Below are 27,316 nucleotides of genomic sequence, written 5' to 3'. Positions count from 1 at the left end.
CACCATCGTCTCTCGAGACGGACTGCTGCCGACGATAGCCATTAAGTAAACAGCAAACCCTATCTTCCCTAACCAAGGACACTTAACAGTAAATGGTCTACACTTCTCCACCACGACCAGAGTGTAAATGGCTTAAATCACCCTACTCAGGGATATAGCAGATATCCAATTAGTGCCATTTGTGCCAACTACACCCAAGAACAGATGAAGAAGATAAGGGAATAAATCTCATTTTGGTTCATCAGCATAAAGCTGATGAATATTCTATTGAGATCCTCCCCTAAACTCCCAGTCTCCAAACCCTCAAGAACAAGGACTGCTGGGAGCATGTTTACACCTTTCTTCTCTCTTGGGTTTGCATCAGTTAAACTCTAAAGGTCCGCCACAAGACTTGCAGCCAGGGGAGCAATGAGCAGCAGCAACAGCTTATCCGGGGCTAACCCCCCAAACCTGTCTCCAAGGCTTATCTGACTTTCCAGTGAGCCAAAGCAGCCCCACTTAGGCTCATTTCTTCCCTATAACATTTCTAGAGAGCCAAAGCTCCTGTTGCTTTTTTGATCCTAAGCCTGTCTTTGTTTCACTGTCCCCAGCTTTAATAAATGTACTCTCAAAACCTCCTGGACGGACTGGTCTTGTGAAATCTTACCTGCACAAAGTCAAGAACCCATGCACTACAGGCTTCCAGAGACAAGCCAGCTCTGGGCTGGGTTCCTATCCAGTAGTGACCGGGGACTCGAACGAAAAAGTTTAGCTTAGTAATCAATGTATGTAAGAAACTGTTGTTTCAGGAACTGAAAGTCTGACCCACCTTGACTCCAGGAGACCATAAGCAGTTCCACCCTTGTGCCCGAGGAGGACTGCAAGCAATCAAGATGGTATCTGAGCCATTGTATTCCAGGGTGACCACCGCTCAGGACACAGATGAAAGAATGCTGCAGCTTTTCTCTGATTAACTTTTTCCCTGAATTCCAAATCTCTTACCTACACTTTTCTTCTCCTTATAAAAAAGGGTCCATTTATATTGGAATTTAAGATGGTCTATTACAGTACAAACCCACCACCTTAGATTGCTGACCATCTGAATAAAGCACCCATGGAGATTCAATCTTATTGGGTCTGGTAGATGACAGGCAGCAGAGGAAGAGATGGGGAGAGAAGTGGGGAGAGAAGGTGGAGAAGGTAGGGAGAGTGGGAAACAGAAGAAGAGGGAGAAGGGAAGGTGAGTGGAAGAGGGAGGTAGACGGCAAGAGAGGGAGGGGGAGAGAGGGGAAGACAATTCTGCCCTTTGTTGCTCCTGCATTAACTGGCTAGACACCAATCTCCACCAAGAAGCCAATCCTGACCTTCTGGCAAGTCCTTGCGCTTCTTGAGTTTCATGATTCTGTCCTTCCTTCTTTGGGGACCCTGAGCCTTTTGGAATCTGTAAAGTAATTAAGTGGGTTCCTGGATTGTTACCAATATTTCAGAAAGTCAAAGAGAAACTGTATTTGTGTCGGTGCGCCCTTGGCCAATGCCCAACAACCATCTTCTGCTGGAATTATCCTGTTTGGACCTGACTATGCATCCCACTCTGCGTGACCTTGATCCTCCGTAGCAGGTTGAGGCCGCATCCTAAGAGGATTGGGAACAACCAGCATTTCCCAGGAGCCCTGAGCCCAAAGGCAGGGGAATGTACTGGCTAGACCGAGCCAAGGCAGCCTGCAGCCCTCCTCACCCACCAGGCCGCTCGCCTAGGCTTTCTGACCTAGCGGTTTAAATAGCCGGGAACCTACGCCCAGAGGCGTAGCCCCACCCCTCCCGGGGTGGCCCAGTCCCTCCAACGAGCAGCCCCGCCACGCCCCTACCCGAGCACTAGTCCCCAACCCTCGTCTGCTGCCTTTTCCGGCCTTTAGGACCTTCCGAATGTTCACGCCCCTCCCGCAAGTCGCCCCGCCCTCTGCCCAATTAGGTCCCGCCCCATTTCCGCCACGCTCAGGTCGGGGGCCGCCCTCGCTCCGCCCGCCGGCCAGGGTGGCCGAGGAGTAGTGCGGCGACCCTGACACTTCTATGAAAATGGCGCTCCGAGTAGCGCGGGGCGTGCGGGCCGCGGCCTGCAGCCTGCGCGCTGCGTCGGTGCCCACTGCGCCCTGCGCGCCGCGGCCCTGGCGCCTGAGGGCTGGGGCCGTCCGGACGCTGCGCACCGGCCCTAATCTGCTCTCAGGTAAGCACGGGTGGACACGTGAAGCAAGCCAGGGCGCGTGGGTGTGGGGTGGCTGGGACACCTCCTCCTCACCTTGATTCTTACCTCGAGTCCCCGCTGCGGAGAGCCCGGGTCAGGCCAGGCAACCCCTGGCCACTCCTCCTTTATTGCCGGGATCTCTTATTGCTGGCCCCAGCTCTCCATCGTAAGTGGCGTGGACGACACCGTAGCCTTTGTCCTGCGGGTGTGGGAGCCGGTGGGGGGTGGTGAGGAGGCCTGGAGCACGCCTGGAGCCTCGACCCTGTAAGTGGGGACAAATAATAGGTTTTAGTTTGCTCCATGGACCAACTCTGTAGTGACAACTCTGAAGTAAAATCAAACACAGGGTCTAGATTTTTACGAGCTGAAAGTGAGCAAAAAGCTTGGAGTCAGTTTCCCTCATCAGAAAAATGGAAATAATAATTCTACCTCATAGTTTTGGGGAGGATGAAATGATATAATGTAACTGTTGTATATGGCCTGACACATACTAGTGGCTGATAAATGTTTCTTACTGAATTTTAGTTCATAGAATCAAACAGCAAAAAATTGACTGATAGTAATATATTTTATCTGACCAGTGACTTTCAAATAAAGAAAATACAAACTTTTCAGAAATTACTCAAAATGCCTAATTTTGAGGCCAAAAGCTCAGTAAGAAAATAATTATTAACCTAATCTCCTGTCCACTTTTTTTCTGTGGGGCCAAGGGTTAAAGAATTGTACTAATCAGTATTTAGCCTATATAGCATTAACATAGCCTAGAAAAAAAGACTTAAATGGACTTTAAGTCAAGTGGACTGGGGTGCATTCAGATTAGTAATGTTGCTGTCTTTTCCTCTAAACTTTTGGTTGCTCAGTTGCTAAATTGAATGTGAGAGCCATATTAATCCTATAATTAACTTTACAATGAGGTAAATGGCAAGGCCAAAATCAGGCCAATAATCTCAGAGAAGTCATATTTATAGTTTTCCAGCCCTTTAAAAGGTATATTAAATTTAAACTGCCAGTTCTAGAGTTGTAAGAGAATGAGGGAGAATTGAGTGTTGTAGCCAAATAACTATATACTAAGTATTTTGCTCAAAATTTCCTTTCTTAAACTTTAAAAAATTACTTCGCTCCAACTTGATAAGTGTTTACAGGTCAAGCACTGTGTTTAGAACTGGGAATACAAATGAGATAAACTCTGGTCTTGCTTGTTTTGTACTTATAGTCTACTTCCTGGGGGAGTTTGACAAATGGGCTATGTATGTAGCATGTTAAGTGTGCTTGGGGGTCGGGGTGGGAGGAAAGTAGTGCAGAGTGCTATGGGAGCATGCTGAATGGCCCAGGAACCTGGTCTTGGAGGGCTAGACAGGCTTCTGGTAGGAAAGAGCTTGTAAGTTGAACTATGAAATAGTTAAGAAAAGGTAGAAGTCTGGGACAGTGTTGCAGTCAGAACACTTGAGTACAAATCTTAAACTTTTTTTTATATTGATTCTAGAGAGGGGGTGGGAAGGAGAAAGAGAGAGTCTTCCATGTGAGAGAAACATCCGTTGGTCGCCTCTTGCAAGGCTGACCAGGGACCAGACCTGCAACCCAAGCATATGCCCTGACACAGAATCGAACCCACAGCCTTTTGGTTTGTAGGATGACATCCAACCGAGCTACATGGGCCAGGGTCAAACCTTAAACTTTTTAATGGAAAGATCAGATTGATCTGAAGAGTTCAGTTATTTGAAATGGAATGAAGTAAAGCAAATTCCTCTGTGACAAATTTTGCAGCTTCTTCCCCTAAAGAGTGTAAAATGAAAGCTTTTTCTTGATTAGGGAAAAAGAACATAATAAGCTGTGCTCTATTTACATTTTGTTGCACATCAGAGCTGTGTAATCAAAACAGTTTAATGCTGTTTTAAGTACAACTGTCTTTGGGTAAGAGGGAAGAGTAAACCAGCAAGGCTTACTTTAAAACAGTATAGGAATTGATGAATCATTTTCCAATTAACTTCTAATGCATTATTTTTGGAAAAACACTTCGGAAAGTAATTATATATATATATATATATATATATATATATATATGAATGATAGTTTATGCTTTTGAAAAAAATTACTTATTCCTTAAAGCAAGTACTTTTAACATTAACTCCTAAATAATTCTTTTACATCTCTTGAACTTTGGTCAGTCTTTCTTCCAGGAACCCTTGAATAGTTCCACCATATCTTTGAAGAGAAGAAGCTCATAAAGCCAAGGCTGACCTGTCCAATGAATGTTCAGCAGAGCTTGACGTTCCACCAGTAAATGGCTTAGCTCTGAGGTGACTGTTGAGTTCTGATCTTGTAGTTTGCTTTAAATGATGGTAGCCTGTTTCTTCCAGGGCAGGCCTGGATTCCATTGAAAAGGAATTTTAAGAATTTATTGAAGTTATAATTGTTCCAGGTCAGTTTCATTCCTGTAAGATTCCACCTTATAGCCAAGTTGCAGTGAAGCTCTTAGGTCTGACGAGGCACATTATTTTTTAAGTTAAATAATTTATAAACAAAGCAAATCTTCAGAGGGACAGACTTTTTCTTCAAGGCAGACCAGTTAGTAGATAAGTATACATTCAAATGGCCTCCAAAAATTGTGTGATTTAGACTAAGTAAGGTTAGAGCAGATAATCAAACCTACAAAAGATGCACACGGTGTTCACGTCAAGCCATCTTTGTGTGGTACCACTGTTAAGATATGCCATCTTTTCACATGATCTGTTTTTTCCTGGGCGGTATACTACTGAAAGGCAGTGTTTGTCAGACACAAATATTGGGAGTTTTGCCTTTTGAAAGCATTGATATAAAAAGTGCTTTTTAAGAAGTGATGCTACTGTTTTTCTGAAATATTCATCTTCTATTTTAGTGCGTAAATTCACAGAGAAACATGAATGGATAACAACAGAAAATGGTATTGGAACAGTGGGAATCAGCAATTTTGCACAGGTATTGGATTGTCTCACAATAGTTAAAACAGTCAGCTCTCACCTAAATTGGCTTGCCTCTGTCTTTTAAAATTTCTTTATTCTTCCATTAGTATTGGGCCCTTCATAGGCCCTGAGAAAAATATCGATCACAGGTGAAACAAGTAAAACATAATTTGGTTAGGGCAGTAAGTGGTATTTTAAGACATGTTGAAAGGTTAACATTTAAAAATAAAGTAGGAAACAAACCTTACTCAAGAAAGACATGTGTTTGTTTCACCTTGGGGCAATTAAGGAAAGAAGCAGAAAAAGAAGAGTGAATAAAAGGGCAGAGTGTTGTCAGTGTTTTTTGGATACAGTGATATACACATGACCAGGGGAACATGAAGAAGGGAAAACCTAGACTGGCACAGATTACACAGAGGGAAACCTTTTATTTAGCCTATTTCTGTTAACACCCCTATTTCCATTAATCCCATATTTGAAATATTGTGTACAGTGGAATATCAGGTATTGTTGGTGACAACTGTATCTTCATTGGCATATCAGTGTACCAACTGAAGCCCAATATTAGGTGCTTTGTGAAATATTGTATGTGTTGTCCTCACCTCCTGGAGCTTATCTATGAATGTAATCACCTACATGGCAAATGACATACAAAGCATTACATGAAGGGTAACGTGAGTGGTATGGGGGGTGGAAACCCACTCACCTGATAGACTATTACTTATTGGAGTCAAGATCTTCAAGGAGTACAAGGCATGAGGACTATGATTTGCAGAATCAATGGGTAGGATTTAAGCAAAAGCAGGAGGAGAAATGGCCTAAGTAAAATTGCAGAGGTGAAAAAGCACCAAGTACATTTGTTTTTAGAAGAGACAGGAACCTTTTGGGGGGACATATGGTTTGTAACAGGGGTCACTACTGCTTGTGGAAAATCCAGCCTGTTTTCTTGCAGGTCCTGAGCTAAGAATAATTTGTTGTTTTAAAGGGTTATAAGAAAAAAAAAATGTGGCCATCAAATGTAAAATATGTACAACTATCTGAAATTATAGGGGATTCGGTTTTGGCTTATTCCTATTTACTTGGAGGTTTAATTTGATTTATTAGAGGTTCAGTTTTTTGTTTTTGTTTTTAGGAAGCATTGGGAGATGTTGTTTACTGTAGTCTGCCTGAAGTTGGGACAAAATTGAACAAACAAGGTGAGTTTTTCTCATCTTGGTATGTCATGATTCATGCCATGATTTTCTTTACCTGATCTTTACCTTGAATAATAACTTTTATGTACCCAGGATCATTTAGAGTGCTTTTTACTCAAGTAACAGAAAACTTAAAAGTAGAGTAATCAGTATGGACTTATATTTTATACAAGCAGTCTGACATAGGTGAATATAGGACTGGCTGAGTGGTTGAGTGACAGTCATCAAGGGCAGTACCTCTTTTGGTACTTTTTTTTGCCTCAGTGTGTTACAGGTCACAAAATGGCAGCAAAATCTTAGGAGCATCACATTCTTAAATAACAGAGTCCAAAAGCAGGAAGAGAAAGACAGGTCTTATGTCTCATTTGCCAGATCTGGGTCATATTTGCCACCCATGACTGTAAGGGATGATGGTGAAGAGAATAATAACATTTTTAGACATGATAAGGGAAGCTAAGAAAGAAGAAGTAGAGGGAAGCGGCTCTTAGCACCATCACCCCCCACTCCACGCATCCATATTGTTGCAGTGTAATATAGCTGAGGTCTATTAAGTTTATAAAGTATTATCTGCTTTTCTTTGGAAGCAGTAAAGAATATGAGTTTAGAGGAGTCAGAACCTGGTTTTTAAGCCTGGCCCATAACATATCAGCTGTGTGATTTTGGAGAAAATGTTTAATCTAGATATCATCTATAAATTAGGATAATAGTACCTGCATTGTAGCTGTCAGGATTGAATGAAATTTAGCATAATGTCTGGCATAAGATTAGCGCTTGATAAATGTTAGCCAGTAGTACCACCTATATTTATTCATGGATTTCTTGACATAGGAGGCAGCCCTACAGAATATATTTTCTAAGTACCCGATAGTATTGGCCATGTCTTCTGTTTAAACTTTCCCTGTCATTTATCTTGTTTGGACTTTTTCTGCTTCCTGTCTCTCAGTTTCCTGGTTGGTCAAATCCCTCTTTTTGAAGGTCTTCCTAGAAACCGTTTCTGATGTCATAATAAAACCTTGTGATTAATAATCTTTTTTTCTGTACATCAAAGCACAGTTCTTGTTTTCTTTTCTCATGTTCTTTGACTTACTGTGCACCCACTCTGCTATTCTCAAGCACATCATAACTTTCTGAATAGCTCTTTACAGTAAGCGAACAACATAAACATTTTTGTGCTTAAAAATATTATATTAATATAAATGTTGGAAAATATTTCTAAACTAATTAATGCCTTTTTAAAATTTTCTGCTAGAACTGTTTTTTTAAATCGATACATACAATGAAGATGCATAGGTATTAAGTATACACTCCAATGAGTTTTGACACACATATGCTGTGTAGACCTTCCTAATTAAAACCCTTCTCAATGCATAACCTCTTCTGATTTCTATCCCCATAGATTAGTTTGGCCATTCTTCAACTTCATTTAAAAGGAATCACACAATATGTATTATGTCTGGCTTCTTTTGTCCAATGCCATGATTTTGATATCCATTCATGTTGAATGATCAGTAGTTCATTTTTTAATTGCTGAATAGAGTTCCCCTGTATAAATATAACACATTTTTATCCCTTCTCCTGTTAATGGATTTTTGTGTTATGTCTAGTTTGGAGCTATTATGAATAAAAGTTACTATAAACTATTTTGTATAAATCTTTTTTGTGAACCTCTGTCTTCATTTCTCTTGGGCAAGCATATGTAGGAATAGAATTTCTGGCTCAGTGTAAGTAATCTTTAATTTTACAAGAAACTGCCAAGCAGTTTTCCAAAGTGGTAGTACCATTTTACATTCTCATCGAAGGTGTGAGAGTTCCAGGTGCTGCAGACCTCACTGTGGTTTAAGTTTGCATTTCCTTAGTGACATTACTGTCAAGCACCTTTGTTTGTGCTTTTTGCTCACATCTGTTTTTGTTCAGTCTCTAATCAAGCCTTTTACCAAATTTTTTATTTGGGTTGTCTTTTTAACCATTGACTTTTAGGCATTCTTTATATATTCTAGATATAAATCCTTTATCAGATATATATTTTGTAAATATATAGTCATAGCTTGTGGATTTGCCTTTTCATTTTCTTGTGTTTTTTTATGAAAAGGTTTTAATTTTTAACAAGTCCAAGTTATTAATGTTTTAATTATGTATAGAACATGATGCATTTATTTTGGTCTAGGGATCACCATAAAAAGTTACTGAGACAGTAAGGGAACTGTGAAACAAGAATGTTTGAGGAACTCTGGCCTGTAGCAAGATCGCAAAGATCTTCTCCATCTTTTGTTCTTGAAATTTCATATAGTTTTAGCTTTTGTGTTTAGGCATTATTAAAATCACTGAAGTTGGATTGTCTATATATAAGCAATAATGTAATCTGTAAATGAAGTTTTAGTTCTTCCTTTCAATCTTTATACATTTATGTTCCTTACCATATTGTACTGGCCAGGGCCCTCATTATAATGTTGAAAAGAAATGGTGAGAATCATCATCATTGCTTTGTTCCTGATCTTAGTAGAAAGCATTTAACATCGAATCATTAGACATGATATAGCTGTGGAGTTTTTCACAGATGCCCATTATCAGATAAGAAGGATCCACCCCCTAACCCTCACCCCCAGCTGTCATCTAATATTTGCATTTCTTTTCAAAAGTCTTTCAGTATATTTATAATAGCTACCTAAAGGTTCTATGGTAATTCCATCAGGTGGATCTGTGGGTCATTTGGGGATCTTTGCTGACTACTTTTTCTCTGCCATGGCTCCTTTCTAGGATTTCAACCTTCATTTTCCAGCCACCTTGGCAGCCCCATACTCCACCCTTTGACCCCTTAAACAAAGAAGACTGGTTTTCTATTTGTGTTCTAGTTATACAGTGCTATTTGAATAGGGTGGTGTTATCAGTGTACAAATTGTATAAATGAAGAGCTCGCTCAGTGTGAATCCCTTTTTACAAGCATTGACTCCCCTTCTGGTCATTCTACAGAGCCTTTTGTATGTGTGTTTTGTTAAGGCTTTATAATTATTATCTGTAGGAAGGCTGGTCTGAGTTACTTTACTGTTACAGGAATCTTCATTTTTCTGAGTCACAGTAAATTGAAAGGTTGAGTTTCACTGAATTCAAGCACATCTGGTATTGGGACACATCACCATTTGTTCACTCCGTCTAGAAGAGATAGGTCTGCTTTATTCAGGATATTTATACCCTTCTCATAGGTGATAGAAGCATGACAAAACCTATGATTTTATTTTTAATTAAAGATATTTAGAACTTTATCATGATTGTATTAGAAGTGACCATTTTTCCATATTTTGTATTTTCAGGTCATTAACTTTTGACACTTAATATTTTCATTTTCTCAATTTAGATGAGTTTGGTGCTCTGGAAAGTGTGAAAGCTGCTAGTGAACTCTATTCTCCTCTAACAGGAGAAGTAACTGAAATTAATGAAGCTCTTGCAGAAAACCCAGGACTTATCAACAAATCTTGTTATGAAGATGGTAAGTTGTTAACAATTTTGAAAAGGATTATTGCTAGAGTTTAAAGCATGATCTAGCTGCGTATGACTTAATCTTTTTGCACTTCTTGGTACTAAATAGAGATGGTCTGCTTCTTTGTTTATTTTTAGAGGGGGGCAGGGAGAGGAACATCAATGTTCAAGAGATACATTGATCAGTCACCTCTCGCATGCCCCCAACTGGGGACCTGGCCCACAACCCAGACATGTGTCCTGAGTGGGAATCGAACCAGCAACGTTTCAGTTCACAGGCTGGTGCTCAATCCACTGCGCCACACCAGCTAGAACGAGATGTTCTGCTTTTAAAAAGAAAAACACAGACTAGCTGAATATCTAAGGTTATGTTTAAAATCTTTCTTGATAAAAGCATGCCTTATTCTACAGGGTTCTTAGTGTGAAACACTTGGGAAATATTTACCTTTTCAAACATAAAACATCTATATTATGTGATATAGGTGGTAATAGAATAATACTTATTAATTTTCAGTTTTCTCAATCATCTTTACAGTAACCCAGTGAGGTAGGCTAGTAGGAATTCTGTCCATTTTGTAGATGAAATGAGGCCCTACCCCCCAAATTTATCTGCTAAGGTCACACATCCAATAACTGACAAAACTAGGATTAGGTTGTAGTTCTCCGTTGACTGTCACCTAGCTCTTTTAATTCTACTTTCTAACATCCTTCACATCAGTAGCTAACAGTGTTGGTGCTCCTCTTGTTAATGAAAGATAGACCTGGTCTTGTACACTTGGATCCCTGTGTAGTCTTAAGTGTCATCATCTGTTGATACTTATTACAGCCTAAGAGTTCTTAATCCATTATAGTAGAATCTATTCTAGTTGTAATCTTTTTAGTTGTGATATGTAAGGATATTAATTTTATTCTAAGGCTAAAATATAAAGCTCCTTTAACAAATAGAGTCATATAGGTAAAGAATACTACATTGATTTTGAGGCACTAAAAATTTTATTTTAAAACAAGGGTTAGCAAGGATGTGGAGAAAAGGGAATCCTGGTGCACTGTTGGTAGGAATGCAGACTTGGTACAGCCACCATGCAAAACAGTATGGAGATTCCTCAAAAAATTAATGATGGAACTACCTTACAATCCAGCAATTCCATTTCTGAGTATATATCACTAATTCAAAAGAATTTATGCACCCCTACGTTCATTGCACATTTGCAACAGTCAAGATAAGGAAGTCACTCAAGTGCTTATCAATAGACAAGTGGGTAAAAAAGTGGTGGTACATATATATACAATGGAATATCACTCGGCCATAAAAAAGAATGAAATTTTAATCATTTGTGACAGCATGGATGGATGACCTAGAGGGTATTATGTTTAGTGAAATAAGTCAGACAGAGAGAGACAAATACTATATGATTTTACTTACATGTGGAATCTAAAGACAAAATAAATGAATAAAAAATAGAAACCAATTCATAGATAGAATAGACTGATGTGTTTCCAGAGGGGGGCAGTGGTGGTTGGGTGAGAAGTGAAGAGAATAAGAAGTACTAATTGGTAGTTATAAAGTAGTCAGGTATATAAAGTACAACATAGGTAATGTAGTCAATAATATTATAATAACTATGTATGGTGCCAGGTGGGTACTTGAAATATCAGGGGGAATCACTGTATAAAGTATATGATTGTCTAACCACTATGCTGTACATCTGAAACTAATACAAAATAATATTGAATGTAAACTGTAATTGAAAATAAAATTGTAAATAAAAGTATTTTACATTTTGAATGAATTTTACTTTTACTCTTTAAAAGGTAATTTGTGAAGTAAGATACTTTTTTTATTTTTGGTTGCAGGTTGGCTGATCAAGATGACACTGAGTAACCCTTCAGAACTAGATGAGCTAATGAGTGAAGAAGCATATGAGAAATACATAAAATCTATTGAAGAGTGAAAATGGAACTCCCCCCTAAATAAAATAGTATGAAATAACTTAATCTAGCATAGTTGTCTTAAATTAGTGGTGGACAGAATTTTTAGAATAGCAACTTTTAGTCATACCAATGGAAAAACAAACTACAACAATGCTATTGGAAGAAAATATCCCTTAACTTTCTAATGATTGCAGATAAACATAATTTGTATCTTTTTTACAACACCCTATCGATTTTTAGGCTAGGCTGCAGTTATAATATTCAGAATTCCTGAAATCATCTATGGTGAAATTTAGTTATCAAAGTTATTATTTTCAAGGATAATGTTGTTATCTTAAGCCTTATATAATGTAACTTTCTTACATCAGTCTCTGGATTTGGGTCAAAATACTTAATGAACTTTCTATTGGAAATAATTGGCAGTGGAGAAGTTTCTGTTAGTTGTTTTGATGTCAGACGATGAACAAAACTCTCTTAGTTTAGCAATATTCTAAGTTTGCTGGTGCTATTTTTATACAGTGAAGCAGCAGCCTCGCAGGAAAACAGTTTAATAATAAAACACTCAGCTTCTTCCTTAATCATGTTTTTTTTTTGGTTTGTTTTGCTTTTAATATTTAGTGACTGCTAGTATTTGTGAAGATGCTAATTTTAACTTATGGGAATATTTTCTTGTTTTTGTTTTTTAAGGAAAGCCATAACAACGAAGTCCAAGAAAATGTTTCCTTTTAGTGGTGTTTCTTAAGCAAAAATATAATTGCCTGATAATATTAAGTACATTTTTGGTCATCTTCTATATCATGAAAAAGAAACCACTGACATTGTTTTTCTATCATGTTAAGTTAGAGGGGAGGAAAAACAAGGAACGGTGAACGTTTGATCACGTGGATGGCATCCTTAAGAAAGCTAAACCACATTCAGGTTACCACTTAAGTGATGGGCATAGAAGTAAAACTTATATTATGAGTTCAGACACTAACTTAGTGAACATGCTTTGCAATTTAAGTGCTTTGTAGCATATTTAGAGTGAAAAATGGTATTTTAATTAAGCCAACTGTAGTATGCCAACACTTTGAGGGGAGATATTATATACACACATTTAAATATTTGTGCACACAGCCAGAACAAACTCCTCCAGTTTTCCTTGTTACTAGAGGAAAAGGAAAGTATTCAGACTACCACTTTCTAGCGGTGAATAAGCAGCAAATATGAGAAACTGGAGGAAGTAGGTAGGTAAATAATATATAAATCTTTCCTGCTCCTCTGCAGAAAGAAACCATTCTTTACAAGACTGTGCCAATGGCAATACCACTGTTGAGCTGTATCTTTGCACCCTTAACAAGAAGGGATCCAAAATATCCTGGGTGATTATCTCCCTGTTTGTGTAATTATTATTTGACTATCTGCTTTGGAAAAAGAGAGGGATGAGTAATAATTACATATATTTACTCTTTTGTTTTAAATGTATTCTCATATATTACCTTTTTTTGATGTTCACAATAACCAGAGCTAGAGAGGATATATCTGTAGCTATTACCATTTCACAGATAAGGTAATGAAAAGGATAAGATTCTTAAAAAGCTGGGCAGGCCTGGTCCACTCTTCATCAGTTTCTTAGCAAATGTTACTATAAAAAACATTTAAATAGAAATTGGAGGGGGCAAGGATGAATGTTCTAAAGGTGGGAAGCAGAAATGGCCTTTCTAAAGTGAAAGTAATCCAGTGATTATAGCCTGAAAGAGATGGGCAGTTTTTAATTGTCATTCTTTCTCAGACACACACACTTGTCTGTTATACCCACTCCAGGTTTTTTAAGAGCAGAACATTATGAATGAACTTGCTTTTTTACTAGTTAGAATACAGAGTCAGTTCAACCCCCTCTTCCTATTATACTGCTGCCAAAAAAATAGGCATTGAATGGGGACTAAACCAACGGTTCAGTTTCTTAGAACTCATATTTTCTTGAATGGTTTTGGTCTTGACAGAGTAGCTTAATAAAAGTTTTGAATAATGCTTTATAATAATCAAACTTCAAAAAATGGAACAGGTTGCTCTGGGAGTGTTAAAAGGATTTCTTATCATCACCTCAAAAATTTTTTTGTATCATTTCCCAGGTAGCTGACTGTTGACGGTATTTTTAATGAGGAAAAGCCAGTAGAGGGCTCTCTGCATAGGCATGCTAGTGTGAAAAGGAGGCTGGTATTTCAGATCAACTCAGCAAATTAGAATTTTTGAATTTTTCTGAATTTTCCCAATTTTTCTGGGGCTGCTAAAATGTACCATTTACCTTCAGTTTAAAAAATCAGGCTAACTATAACTGTGCCCTAATTACTGCTCTACAATTTATTATTCAAACCTAATTACACATTTGCCTTCATTGGAGAGGGCCTTCACTTTACATCGAGATTAAAATCTTCCCCGGCTGCTGTGGCTCAGTGGATTGAGTACAGGCCTGTGAACTAAAGGATTGCCGGTTCAATTCCCAGTCAGGACACATGCGTGGGTTGCGGACCAGGTCACCAGTTGGGGACACACAAGATGTTTCTCTCCCTTTATTTCTCCTTCCTCCTCTCTAAAAAGAAATAAAGTCTTTAAAAAAATAATAATAAAACCCTATTTTAAAAAGTTTAAAATCTTACCACTTCCTGGCCTTTTGGCTGAGTGTAGTGTCTGTTCTTATCCTTTTAATATTTGATATGTCCTCTATCCAAGGACTATATTAAATGGATTTTTGGAGCTGAGAGATGGAAGAGGAGCTTGCTCTCTCCACTCTGTGCATCTACCCAGTATTACAGTACAAAAAAACAAAAAAATTTTGCAATCTTTTTCCCTGTAACATGGTTTTACTACTGATCACCTACCCTTATCAGTCTTTTTCCTTCTTCTGCACACCTCCTGACTCCATCTTTCTCTGTTTTGGAACTATCCCTCTGCCAACTGAGATACTGTACCAGAACTGCTATCTTGATTCAATCTATATTGGCTTATTACAAACACAACTAGCCAAACAGACTTGTCCCTTAATGTTTCTACTCAAGCTATTGGGGCTTTTACCTGCTAGACTTCAGTAGTGATTACTAGCCCATTTCTAAAACATGCAGGCCCGATTAGTGTGAAGGAAATTAGTTACCAGGCCTTCCAACTTCCACATATACAATACTTATGAGAATGTACTTTAAAGAAGTTTTAACAGTCATTTAGTAAATCTTGGTTAAGACTTTGGTATACTTCCCAGAAACAAAGAAAGTAGCCTAATGACTGGATAACAAATACTGCTAGTCCGATGGTTTCAAATTTTGTTTTCAACAGAACTGAAGGACGATGGAAGCAAACTGGCAGCTGATAACTAATTTTGTTGTTGATCACTGTGATTTCTGGTATGGAAAGGGGTTTCAAAAAAAGTTGAGAGACTATAATAAAACCCCTTTCATGTGCATCTTCATATGAACAAGGTAGTTTACATCTATGAAAAAAATGGAATAAAATTGGGGCTGAAATCTGTCTCATTCTAATAATATGAAGTATTTACCCACAGATAGATGGAATATATTCCTATTGTTCACCAACTCAGTAGGAATAAAGGTAATTCTCAATCTGGAAAGGACAAAAAATTTCATTTTCAAGTTAAGTATTTTTGTTGCACAGAGAAATGACAGAGTACTTAATAAAAGTCCCTGACCATAAGTATGTTAGAATAAAATTCTGTGGAGGAAGCAGAATAAAAGTACAATTATGAATTTAAGAAGAAAAAGCAAAAACTTTCTTTTAGTTTATTCATGTATTTTTAAAGAAATGTTGATGGGTATCAAATTGTCATTAAATTTAATTTCAATAGTTTTTAAAAAGTAATGCAAATTTTAAATGCCAACATTTATGATACTCTGGATGTTACATCCTTGGCTACTATTTAAATTTAGGATTAAAACTTTATGTTTTAGTAAAAAAGAAATGCAATGGGGTATGCAGTTTTGTGTACAATTCTTTTTAGAAGCATGCAGGTATACCATTCCTTCCAGGTGTGAAAGCCAAATTATACAAGTATGTATATTTTAGATAAAGAAATGATACATAAAAAAGTAGTCAAGTTTTATAAAAGTACTTTGTTCTAACGTATTGGAATAATGTAATATTCTAAGATATTATATGGTCTTTGCATGGACTTCAAAGCCTTTCTAATTATGTTCTGTAAAAAGGCGGTAATAGCTACTTTCCAGATGCCTTTTGATCAGTGATATAAAGGACTTACATTCTAATATTTTTCTATAGCAGAAGTATTCATACTTCTAAAACCAGAAAGCAGAAGGGATTTGGAATCAGACCTGAGTTGGGTCGAGGCTCTACCACCTAATGCCTCGGCATAGGTTCCCACGCCTAGCTGCGTCTCTGGGTGCTCAAAAGTACCAGCACCAAAGGTGGAGGGCATAGGGGGTAGCTCTGCACTGTTTTTTCAAGAGTTCCTCGGTTGACTTAAGGACATGGGGCTACGCTTCTTCATTAAAAACAAAACGCCAATGCCCACTTCACAGAAGTCAGTAACTGCTAGCTGGTTTTGCCAATGGATTCAAACCAGTACTGTTCAGTCACATAAGCAGGCGCCGAAAAGTTAGACCAATTCTTAAGTTTTTGGCCTGTATCGCCCTAGCAGTCGTTTCCACGGAGGAGGGGAAATTTGGGGTCAGCTGGCAAAGCTGGGGACATTTTTGTATGTCATCTCGTGGATGTAGGCAAGGGATGCCGCTAATCATAATGCAGTGAGCACGGCGACCCTACTTCAGAAAAATTCGGCCCTAGAACAAAAATTCGACTGGTGAGAGGCCCTGGGTTTCTGAGGGGGAGGCAGTCCAAAGGGCTCTCGCTTTCTAACCCAGGGCCCGGCGGGTATCCAGCCCCTCGTCTGCTTCCCTGACTGGTGCTTAAAGCTACACGGTACCTCAAACGCCGCCTCGGGCGCTCGTAGCAGACCGCAGCAGCCTCACGCGCGGTAGAAGGCGAGCGGCCGCGCTGAGCCGGGTGCAGCACGCGGCCATTTGCTCAGGCAGCGTCGTTTCCCGCGCTCAGTTTTGTTGCGCGAGGCGGGCTCTTACGTAACTTCCGCTGTAAACACCCACGGGCCCACCCCGCCTCCAATGCGTCGTAACCCAGGGCAACTGTCGCCCTCGCCGGGCGCCGGCGGAGACTGAGCTGCCGGGGTATCCCACCCGCTGGCCCCATGTGAGGGTGTGAGTGGCGGCGGCCGCTCCCCCGCGCCCGGAGCAAGACCCCACCACCACTCAGGAAACTGTCCTCTGAGGCAGGAAGGCAAAAGGGAGAGGTAGTATCGAACCCATGCCGGATTAAGGGCGGGGCCTGGCGAGTAGCAGCACGGAGGGGTGGGGCAATGGGAGGAGCCTTTGAAAGGGCGGAACCGTGGGGGGGAGGGGCCAGGCGAAGAAGGGGCAAGTGGGGATGTTTTGCTGGGGTTAGTTAAGCTTTTTAAAGGAAAGGAGGCATTTTCTGTGCCTGGGTAAGAACTGCTGGAGCAATGGGAGGAAGTAGAGGAGGAACAATGAAGGATGATGGAAGAAGGGGAGGAGCCTGCAGGGTAGGAAGGGACTATTAAAGGAAAGGGAAGAGCCAGGTATGGAGTGCCTGGGCCTTAGGAAAAGCGGGTTGGGTGTGTGTGTTTGATATGACTTGTATTTTCACGTAGACTGTACACTGTATGAGAGCTGGGAAGACGGGCGTTGCTTTACTATTTTATTCCCAGTGCTAGGCAGCTAATAGAGTGAGTGAATGAATGTAAATGGAAAAAGTGGAAGACTTGGAGTGCTGGGAGGGATGGTTGTAGGAACCACACACTCCTAGGAGTCATTCTGTGAACAATCAAAGCTGCTGTGCTCTGTGGGCACATAATAAGGATAAGACATAGATAATTAACATGGGGAGATAAGATTTACACTCTTGAAATTGTGAACAATTTGCTCAAGTTGGGTGGCACATGTGCTTAACTTTGAGGCAAAGGTTCAACTCCCTACTGACTTGTGTTCCAAGATTGTGAATTAGATTGAAGTCCTAATGTCATTTTCCTTTAGAAACTTTATTACCAGTGATTAGAATGCCCAGGCCAATCTTCAAGACCTATTTAACGAGTTCATAGGTGTGAAGCTTAGCTCTGTATTGAGAAACTTAACTTCCACCACGGCTGTTCATGTTCATTGATTTCTTCAACATATAATGATAAGGGTTCACAGGAATGTCCATTCAGAATTCCAGGTGTGGCTGCCAAAAGCCCATCTTTCCCTGGCTGATATTCTGATATAGATTCAAGGTTTCTTTAAACCTGAAACTTCCAGGAAGATGGGGGTAAGGTGTGAGGACATGGTAGAACCAGGGAAGTAGTAAGGTGTTTTGAGGGATTACAGCCTGCTTTCGACTTAAGCATCAAGGGCTTTTTACCTCTCCTGGCCCATCAACATTATCCCCACTGTAAATTTATTAGGGCTGTGACAACCAGGTGTGGGAATCTAGGGTAAGACATTTGTAGTGTGACTATGTAGACAGGCAATGGCAAGTATGTGAAAAATGTGCTGCCAACTTCCTTATTTGTTCCCTGATAGAACAGACATCATTACTCACAGAACTCTTTCCTATACTGGCCAAGTCTTAAGGTCCTTCTCAACACAACACCCTAGGTAGCCACCACTTGTTTGGAACTGACATTTTGGAACATATTCTTCATCCCTAATGTAGATAATAAATGTAAAAAAAAAAATCATAGACGTCAATGTAAGTGTGAATTTTCTTTACTCTTGGTAAGATTCCTTTTTGTTTTCAGTGGGATTACTTCAGTGAAATTTAGAAATGTAGGCCAAGTAATTGTATAGTAAGATTGGATAATTAGTAAACACCCAAGTACCAACGATATCCTCAGGACATTGTCCTTTATCCTCTCCTTACCAACATTTGTATCAGTGAGTTAAACGAAGTTACAGAAGGTGTGTCCATTGAATTAATAGAGTCTTAAATTGGGAATGGGAAGAAATGATTTAGAATTATCAAAGCAGGTTGGGGTGGTGGTCCAAAACAAGAAAAAGACACTTTAGAAGAATCTGATATGTTTGGATGTCTACATGTAGCTGAAATGAAGAAAAAAGGAAAACAACAGCATGGGTATGGAATCAAGAAGGCAGGCATTATTAACATTTCATGTGAAAAAAATCTGGACGTTGTAGTTGACCCCAAGCTCAGTGTTAACCAAGATTGGGATCTAGGGTTTAAAAAATATAGCAATCTTGCTTGAATTAATAGGTAAAGATTTCAGATAGAAGGGAGTCAGATTTCAAAATAGACACTTTTAGCCAGATCGAATTTGAAGTATCTCCCTAATTTCCAAGTACTACATTTTAAAGACTTTGAGAAGTGACTGTGCATTCTTAACATGAAGGAATTTGAGATTCTTGTCTGAAGAAATGATAGCTGTCTTCAGATATTTTTAGGATTGTCATGTATTGCTTTTGGAAGGAATGCCAGGAACTGAGAAGCAAAACTTGCAGGGTTGCAGACGTCTGGATTTGAGAGCATTCCAATTTTAAAGTTGCTGCTGGAGTGGAAAAAATAGCTTGTAAAATAATAATGTCTCAGTTATTAAAATTATTTAAGCGTGCGTAAGACTAGTGCCTAACCTCAGGGCATGAAGATTTTCTATGTTTTCTTTTAAAAGTTACATAGTTTTATGATTTTTATTTAGATCTATAATCCATTTTGAGTTAAAAAATTTTTTGCATATACATGGCCACTGGTTGCCACATGATAGTTGAAAAGACCATCCTTTATTCATTTACTTATTTTTGAATTTTGTCAAAAATCAATTGACCATGTTTGTGTGGGCATATTTTTAGACTCCCTATCCTGACCCATTGATCTATGTGTCTTTCCATTCACCAATATCATACTGATGGTGATTTTTAAAAGTGGAAGTGTGATTCCTCCACTTCATGTTTTGTCTTCATAATTGTTAGAGCCATTATAATTCCTTTGTATTTCCTACTAAATTTTAAAGCCAGCTTGTCAAGATCAATAAGAAATCCTGTGCTAGAGTCATACCTTGATATTCAGCAGTTATACCTCCAAATTCTTTAAGATTATCTATTATTAGGCCTTTATATTTGTATATACATTTTAGAATCCAAAAAAATTGGAAAAGGTTTTAAGAAAAGAATTATCATGTTAGGGCACATAGCCTTACCTTCCCATTCCCAGAGGTCCTGGACTCTTCTCAAGGACCATAAATGTCCACATTTTAGGTAGTGACATTCTTAGTACATAAAGACCATCTGCTTTGTATGTTACATCAGATAATACCATATTAGCATGGTACCGAGATATTAGTACTGGTCACCAAAATCTGGCTTCCTTTTCCTTCTGGAGATTTAGGAGAAAGTATAATCCCCAGTTCTCCTTGAAGTTAGGCAGTAACTTGTGACTTATTCCAGCTATTTACATGAGGACTGAAATCATATGTTACTTCCAGGCAGAAGCATATAAGAGTCAGCGTGTGATTCCCCATGCTTGCCATCACAGTTGCCTATGGTTTTCCATTATGGTGCCTCCATTAGTTCAATTCCAGAGTGAGGGTAAAGCAGAGAGAAGAGTGCAGTTAACCTCCATGTCCTCATGCTTATCTACAGCAAACAGAGCTTAGGGCCACTTTTATTTCATCTAACCACAACCACCATATGCCCCACACCTCCCACACTACTTGCAGGATTATTTTGAAGCACATCAAAATGGTTTGTGTTTAATTGGTAAAATAAAATAAACTATGTTACAGTTTGTTTTTCTTTTGCTGATCATTTTCTTTCCATTTCTGTCCTTGCATGCTACTATAAAAGATATTTCTGGATCATAGTGAATTTCCATAGGATCTGTTTCACAGACTCTCATTTATCCTCTTTATTTCATTTCTAAGTATCTTAAGTTCCTTGATCAGTTTTTCTTTGAGTTTACTTTTGTTATTCCATGCATGTACTTTGGGGGATTGGACCTCAGTCAACATTTTCTTCTTTGTACATTTTGGTTTGAGTCACTTCGATAGCGTATGTCATGGAGTTTAAGACCTTCTGGAGTACATCTGTGTGCCTTCCTGCTTTGTACTCCAAATCCAGTTTTCTAGTTGCATTTGCAAATGCATTTCCCCTGGTAGCATTTTCACTATGATATTTGTGTTTTCTTAATGTGACTTTCTTGGAAAACATTAAGAGGGACTTTGATGTATGCTTTATACCAGTGATTCTCAAAGAGAATCAGGTTGTAAAGCTTGCTGGAAGTCGAGAAGTGGAATAGCATGAGCTCTTGATTTACTTCAAATCTGTAAAGTAGGCATAATCTTACTAATATGAGTATTAGTGCAGATTTCTGCATTCCAGCATAAAAGTAAAATGGCATATAATTTATGTCACATATCTACTCTTTTAGTTGATCTTTCATTACTTCTTGTACATTTCTATTTGTCACCTCTTACAAGAGCTAGAAGACAAGAAAAGCTAGAAGGCAATATATCTTGAAGGCACATTTATAGAAGGAAAACTTAAAATTAAGACTGTGCTCTCCACTAACTGAATTTTTTTCTTATTAGGAAAAGAGCACCAATATTCTGTTTTAGCTGTGGAGCATCTTGCTCAGGCTTGTGTGAAGAATACCAGGGTTCTGGAGGAGCACCTAGCAATCCGGTATGTAGGAATCTGACCATTTGACTAAGAATACTATGTTTACTGACTCAGAGGTGATTCTTAGTTTTCAGTCATAATGAGTCAATTTAGTTCCCATGACCCCCCCATTAAATGAGTAATGTACTTATAAAATGTAGTATTTATAACAAATATGTAAAGTGCTTCTAACAATGCTTGGCACATAGTAAGAGCTTTGGCACTTTGTAATGTAACATGACTGGAACCTCATCTGGTGCCCTCACTGGGTCCAATTCTACTGATTCCAAAATAGGGGCTTACCCAATATTGCATCCTTGGCCTCTGCTGTTGCTCTCTCTAGATATATAGAGATAGAGATACTACTATCACCATCATGTAGTATATTAGTTTCCTCGGGCTACAAAGGACCACAGACTGGGTGGCTTAAACAACAGAAATTTATTGTCTCACAGTTCCAGAGGTTTGACATCCAGAATCAAGGTGTCAGCAGGGTTGGTTCCTTCCTAAGACTGTGAGGGGAGGATCTGTTCCAGGCTCCTTGCCTGGGCTTGTAGATGGCCATCTTCCCCCTGTGTATCTTCACATCATCTTCCCTCTATGCATGTTTGTGTCTAAATTTCCCCTTTTAATAAGGGCACCAGTCATACATGGTGGATTAGGGTGAACTGATTGACTGAGCTTAGAGCACATGGTCCACCAGCTTCCTCAGAAGCCTAAGGATCCCCAAGCTGATATCCAGGGTTGTGGGGGAGGGAGAGAAGAGGAGGCTGGGTGCCTAAGTCACACACATCTGCTACAGTTCTTTTGTTATTAGAACAGCATCATTTGGACGTTTTTTGGAGTGGAGGGTAGGGATGCTTAAACCTACACTGCTTACTGCAGTCTGTACTCCATTATGAGGGACAAAGCCTGTGTTAACATCTTCTGCTCCTCTTTTTTTCACTTCCAACTTTGGTCTCTAATAAAATCCATTAACCTTTAATTAAAATTAGGTTTATCTTTTATAATGTCATTAGCTGGCGATGCATGGTTTTGTAATATTTCTTCTGAGTCTATTCCTGAATGTGTTAAAGATATTTCACCCAAGTTATTCTCTTTTTTAAAAAAATCAGTATTAAAAGCTGAGTTCACTCCTAATTTCAAACTACAGGAAGAAGATGTTAAAAACTTTAAGCAACCATCAGAGCAATAACAGTAATGGATCTCTGTCAGAAAAATGAGACTGAGATAGGAAATAGTAAAAATAATGAAATTCAAAGCACAAAAGAAACTGAATTAACCAATACCTGTCCAGATGAAAGAAGGGAGAAGAATCATGTCTGTTGTCTTCTCAATATCAGTGATATTACGCTTGAACAAGATGAAAAAGACCACAAGTTTGTTATCGGAACTGGATGGGAAGAAGCAGTGAGTATCTTCTTGAGTTAGGTCTCTTGCACATCAGTGTTTTGATGCAAACCTTTTTCCTTTTTTTCAAAAATAGTTACTATTACCAAAAAAAAAAAAAAAGATGTAAACAAGAAATATAGAAACCTTTGGAACAGAAGTGAAATATTAATGATGAGGAGAGCGGTACCTTTTATTGAGCACTTATGACCACTTACTTTTGGCAAGTACAGTACTAAATGCTTCATGTACAACACTTCATTCAACCTCACAATAGTCCTATGCAGCAGGTATTATGAACAGCTACACTTTTTGAACAAGGATACGGAGGCACCCAAACGGTAAAATAATGTGCTGAAGATCACTCCGCCAAGGGCCCAGGTCTTCTGCACTCTGGAACCGTAGCTTCTTAACTACTGTACTCAACTATCCTGTGCTTCTACTCAGAACCCTGTTTAATCTTAAGTTATCCTTAGAATCAAGACTAGAATCCTAAATTTAGAACTATAAGAAAATTTGACCTAAAGTTTCTCAGGTGATACTTGGCAATGTCACAGCGGGGCTGAGGGGGAGGAGATGCCACTGCCATTTAATGCGTTGAGGCCAGGAATGCTGCACGTCGTGCAATGGCCAGGACAGCGCGCATCACAAGGAATACTCCAGCCCTCTCAGAGTTCAGGCTGCGATAACAGAATACCAGACACGGGGTGGCTTAAGCAACAGTTATTTCTCGCGGTTCTAGAGAGTGGAAGTCCACAATCAGGGCGCCAGCACCAGCATCGTTGGGTTCTTGGTGAGGGCCCTCTTCCTGATTGTGCCCTCGCATGGCCTTCTTTGTTGTGTACTAGTAGAGAGTGGGGTGTGCAGAGGAAGAGGTCCCTCCTCCTTTTCTTGTAAGGATACTGAGCTCATCATGAAGGGCCCACCCTCTTGACTTCTTCTAACCCTTACTGCCTCAAATGCCCCACCTCTAAATACCATCATCACATTTGGGATTAGGGTTTCAGCACAGGAATTTTGGAGGAACACAAATGTACAAGCCATTACAAACCCCAAATGTTGGTAGTGCCAAGGTTGAGAAATCTCTGTCTACTTGGTTTATTTTATAAATGTGGACACTGATGCCAAGACAAGGCCCAGTGGTTCACCCAAGTCCATTTGACAGTTGAAGGAATCATGTCTTCAAGAGCCCTCCTCTAGTACTCTTCTCTACTGTACCACCCCACCGCCACCTTAAGCATCTATGACTTCCCAAACACATACTCCCATGCCAGGTAAGCCAGGGATATAGGCTGTCTGTTTAAGAATTTTAAACTTTCTAAGTTTAGAAGGTTCCACTTACTATCAAAGGTAACTACTTTGAAATGTACCTGCAAGGGCTGTTGGCATAGACCTGCCTCTGCTCGTCCTCTCTCCCTCCAGCCCCTCCATGTAGCAGTCTCCCTGGGTGTGTTAAACAGAACCTAGAAATAAAACAAAGCCTGGTAAGGGGGACAAGGACAAAGAGTTTTGAATATTTTTTCCACTTTATTATTATTATTAACAATTTTATTTATTTATTTTTTGAAATGGGTAAGAGGGAAAAAGAGAGGGAGAGAAACAGCGATCGGTTGCCTCTCTCACCCCCCCACCCCCCAATTGGGGATCTGGACTGCAACCCAGGCATGTGCCCTGACTGGGAATCGAACCGTAAGCTTTTGGGCAGCAGGCCAACGCTCAATCCACTGAGCCATACCAGCTAGGGCTGAATTTATTTTTATTTGATAGCTCCAAATTTATTTTCATGTACATCTAAAAAACATATAGTCAGCACATCAAAGTGGCCATTTACAGATACTACTGCTTAGTATTTTACAAATCCTATTGCCAGTATTTCAGATTTTAAAATACTATTGCTTAAATGAGGCTAAAATAGGTATTTAGAATAGTAGTTCAAATAGGATGGCCAAAATGGGGCTGTGGCCAAACTGGGATGGCTAAAGTTTGGGCAGCTCAGCTGAGATTAACACACTGCTTTATTTGCAGGTTCAAGGCTGGGGAAAGACTTCTCCAACTGCTGGCTTCTGGCCCAGGATGAAGCTTAAAAAGACAAAGGTGGGAGAAAGTGCCAATAGCTGCTTACTCTGTGTCAGTCTCTTCCAGGGGATCCCTGAGGCCAAGCCTCAGTCTGAGGCCAGGAAGTTGGAGTCAGGGGCTCTGGCTAAGGCAGGCCCAGAGAAGGATCGAGGCAACCCCTCCCAGACGCAGAGCACCCCTGAAGGCCTCACCACTGCCTCCAGGGAGAGTAGCAAGATATGTTTTCCCTCCTACAGTCAGGGAGAAAAAAAAAGTCTGCAAATGAAAGAGTTTATTTGGTGCATGAAAGAGTGGGCCATCCCAGAGACTGTTAGGGCCAAGGACCCCAGTGGAGGCACTGACCGAGGTCCCTCTATCTCAGACTCATTGACTTCCAAGGCCTTTTTAATTCTGCCTCCTCTGAAGACTTCGGGCCCAAATGGCTTGGGTGTTTTGAGTAAGAAGAGTAAGAACTTTCTCTTGCAGCCAGAAGAGAAGGTGCTGCATGTGGAAAAGGATGAGTGTATGGCTTGTGCATATGAATTGAAAACAGTTGATGGGAAAGATAGAAAGAGACCCACTGAGCTGGCCACACACCTTAAAGTCAACTGCATGCAGCATTTTTCTCCCCCAGTGGTTGGGACATCCCTGGTGGCCAGTCCAGAGCGGGGCTGTCTGCACTGGCCCATCCTGCCTGAGAAAAACCTGGTGTGCCCTCCCCATTCCAGCAGTGTTCGCTATCTCACCACCGTGCAGCTTTTGCAGAAACAAGGAGTGCAAAACTACAACGCCAGATTCAAAGCCAGGGAGCTGAGACCTCCCATGAACACCCAAAAGCATGTTCGCAAGGAGGCCAAGCAGGAAAACAGGCACCAGACATTGGAGACCAAGGTGTTCCCAAGACCTCTCTTGCCGTCTCTCACAGTGAGCAGAGTTGTTATTCCTGTCTCCACTCACAGACTCCTCTGAATTGCCACAACATAATTCCCTGGGAATAAGCACCTTTGAACCCCATTCACCCCCCCCTCCCCTGCCCCCACCAGATTTTCTTCTCCTTTCTTTTTTTTCCTCATCTCCCCTCCCCTTCTCTTTTTCCATCCTTTTTTAAATCTCTCCTGCCCTCCCTTTCTTTGTCATTTTTTTTCTTTTGTAGTAGAACCAGAGGAAACAAACTCATTATATGGGTTTTGATTTATTCTCAAAACACCCATATTTCTGTGTTACCTGCTGCAGTTGCTTAGTCATTTACAAAATGCAAACTGGTGATGCCAGTCTCAGCCTCTGCCTGCCTTACATCTCCTCTCGCACCGGAAGCCAAGTGGATGGTGGGGAATCTGAAAGGCGCCTCTTTCGGCAATGCCACCATGTCACCACTGAGCCCACCGGAAAGAGCTCTTTCTGCCCTACCCCATGCCTTAAGCTAAATGTACTGGGCTTGTCTGAACCAAATTATTTCCTGATCTTTAAACCAGGCATATATCTGTCTGTTGCCTCATTTGTCTTGCAACAAAGATCTGAAACATTGCTTTAACAGAAAACTCCAGCCTGTGTCTAAATGGATATCCTTGTGTTCCAGATGACATATCCTTATATCCATGGGTGTACCTTATCCATTGACTCCTATGTGTCCAAAGTGGCATAAATCCATAGGTTTACCGTACTTATTATATCCTATGTATCCAAATGACATGTCCTTATGTTGTAGCCCCATGCTAGTCTCTGTGTCTGAGAAGTTTTAGCCTACAGTTCCACAAAATTCATCTTGGAAAGGAGGTTAAGAATAGTTATTTGTAAAAAAGAAAAAAAAACCACTGTGATTATTGTCACCTCCACATACTTCCTCCAGCCTTATTTTACATCTCATATTTTGGAACTCTACAACCCCAGACAGACATTTACAGAATGGGGCTGTTACTTTCTCCTTGTTCCTATCCCTTCTCCCCCCTCATTTTATTCCAATGCAGGTTTCCTGGAGTTGTTATCTAAATTAAACATTGTAAGTGAGTTATATTTTAAATGCCAAGTGACAGTGCTATGTAGAGAAATGCTCTGATAAAAAAATTTTGTTATATGAATAACCATCTAGCTACTTTGTAATTACTGTTTGAATTTGCTTAAGGTAGGTTGTACTTGAACTCTGGATTTTTCATCCCCTAAATGATGTCTGTGTTTATAAACATCTGCTTTTTATAATTGCCCTTTAGGTTGTTTTGTTTTGTTGGTTTGTTTTTATGAAACATTGGGAATATAGGAATGATTATAGTATAGCAGTCATTAAGAGGTACATTTTTGCCTACTTGGTTGGACACTTCTTTACAGTCTAGGAGTTTTTAGGTTCTTCTTATCCTTTCTTCCCTGAATGAAGGAACTATCTGATTTCCATCCCCAACAAAAGGCCCTGATTTCCCACTCTTTCTGGACAGTGGGGGTGTTGGACCT

The 27,316-nt window shown here is 39.8% G+C and overlaps 2 protein-coding genes, 1 non-coding gene and 1 pseudogene across 4 annotated transcripts; all 4 read left to right on the top strand.

Moving 5' to 3' along the window:
• LOC149994274 (polycystin-1-like protein 2) overlaps positions 1–2,025 on the top strand; it is a 100,963-nt pseudogene extending 98,938 nt beyond the window's left edge.
• GCSH (glycine cleavage system protein H) lies at positions 1,937–11,811 on the top strand. Of its 2 annotated transcripts, none has more exons than XM_090259630.1 (5): positions 1,937–2,200; positions 5,094–5,173; positions 6,290–6,353; positions 9,760–9,831; positions 11,676–11,811. In XM_090259630.1, exons 1-5 carry the CDS (start codon positions 2,047–2,049, stop codon positions 11,771–11,773), a joined length of 468 nt encoding a protein of 155 aa, XP_090115756.1. In that variant the 5' UTR covers positions 1,937–2,046; the 3' UTR covers positions 11,774–11,811. The 2 variants fall into 2 exon arrangements, with proteins under 2 accessions (XP_090115756.1, XP_090115755.1); XM_090259629.1 differs by having other exon boundaries at positions 1,950–2,200; positions 9,700–9,831.
• Positions 11,812–14,387: 2,576 nt separating this feature from the next.
• Positions 14,388–14,576, top strand: LOC149994272 (U2 spliceosomal RNA). The gene has a single exon (XR_016507913.1). It is a non-coding gene; the product is annotated as a U2 spliceosomal RNA (small nuclear RNA).
• An 8,057-nt stretch (positions 14,577–22,633) lies between these two features.
• CUNH16orf46 (chromosome unknown C16orf46 homolog) lies at positions 22,634–25,874 on the top strand. The gene is made up of 2 exons (XM_090260473.1): positions 22,634–22,843; positions 24,848–25,874. Exons 1-2 carry the CDS (start codon positions 22,634–22,636, stop codon positions 25,844–25,846), a joined length of 1,209 nt encoding a protein of 402 aa, XP_090116599.1. The 3' UTR covers positions 25,847–25,874.
• Positions 25,875–27,316: the final 1,442 nt, after the last annotated feature.

Source organism: Furipterus horrens, unplaced genomic scaffold (assembly GCF_987537825.1).
Source record: "Furipterus horrens unplaced genomic scaffold, mFurHor1.1.pri manual_scaffold_13, whole genome shotgun sequence".
Taxonomy (NCBI): domain Eukaryota; kingdom Metazoa; phylum Chordata; class Mammalia; order Chiroptera; family Furipteridae; genus Furipterus; species Furipterus horrens.
Note: the sequence above shows the minus strand (reverse complement) of the source record. Positions and strands in the feature narration are given on the sequence as shown.

Coding starts and splice junctions, on each gene's coding strand:
- GCSH (XM_090259629.1), top strand. CDS start 2,047: ATGAAAATGGCGCTCCGAGTAGCGCGGGGCGTGCGGGCCGCGGCCTGC. Junction 5,174..6,289: donor GAATCAGCAATTTTGCACAG/GTATTGGATTGT, acceptor TTTTGTTTTTAG/GAAGCATTGGGAGATGTTGT. Junction 6,354..9,699: donor GACAAAATTGAACAAACAAG/GTGAGTTTTTCT, acceptor TTCTCAATTTAG/ATGAGTTTGGTGCTCTGGAA.
- CUNH16orf46 (XM_090260473.1), top strand. CDS start 22,634: ATGGATCTCTGTCAGAAAAATGAGACTGAGATAGGAAATAGTAAAAAT. Junction 22,844..24,847: donor GAACTGGATGGGAAGAAGCA/GTGAGTATCTTC, acceptor CTTTATTTGCAG/GTTCAAGGCTGGGGAAAGAC.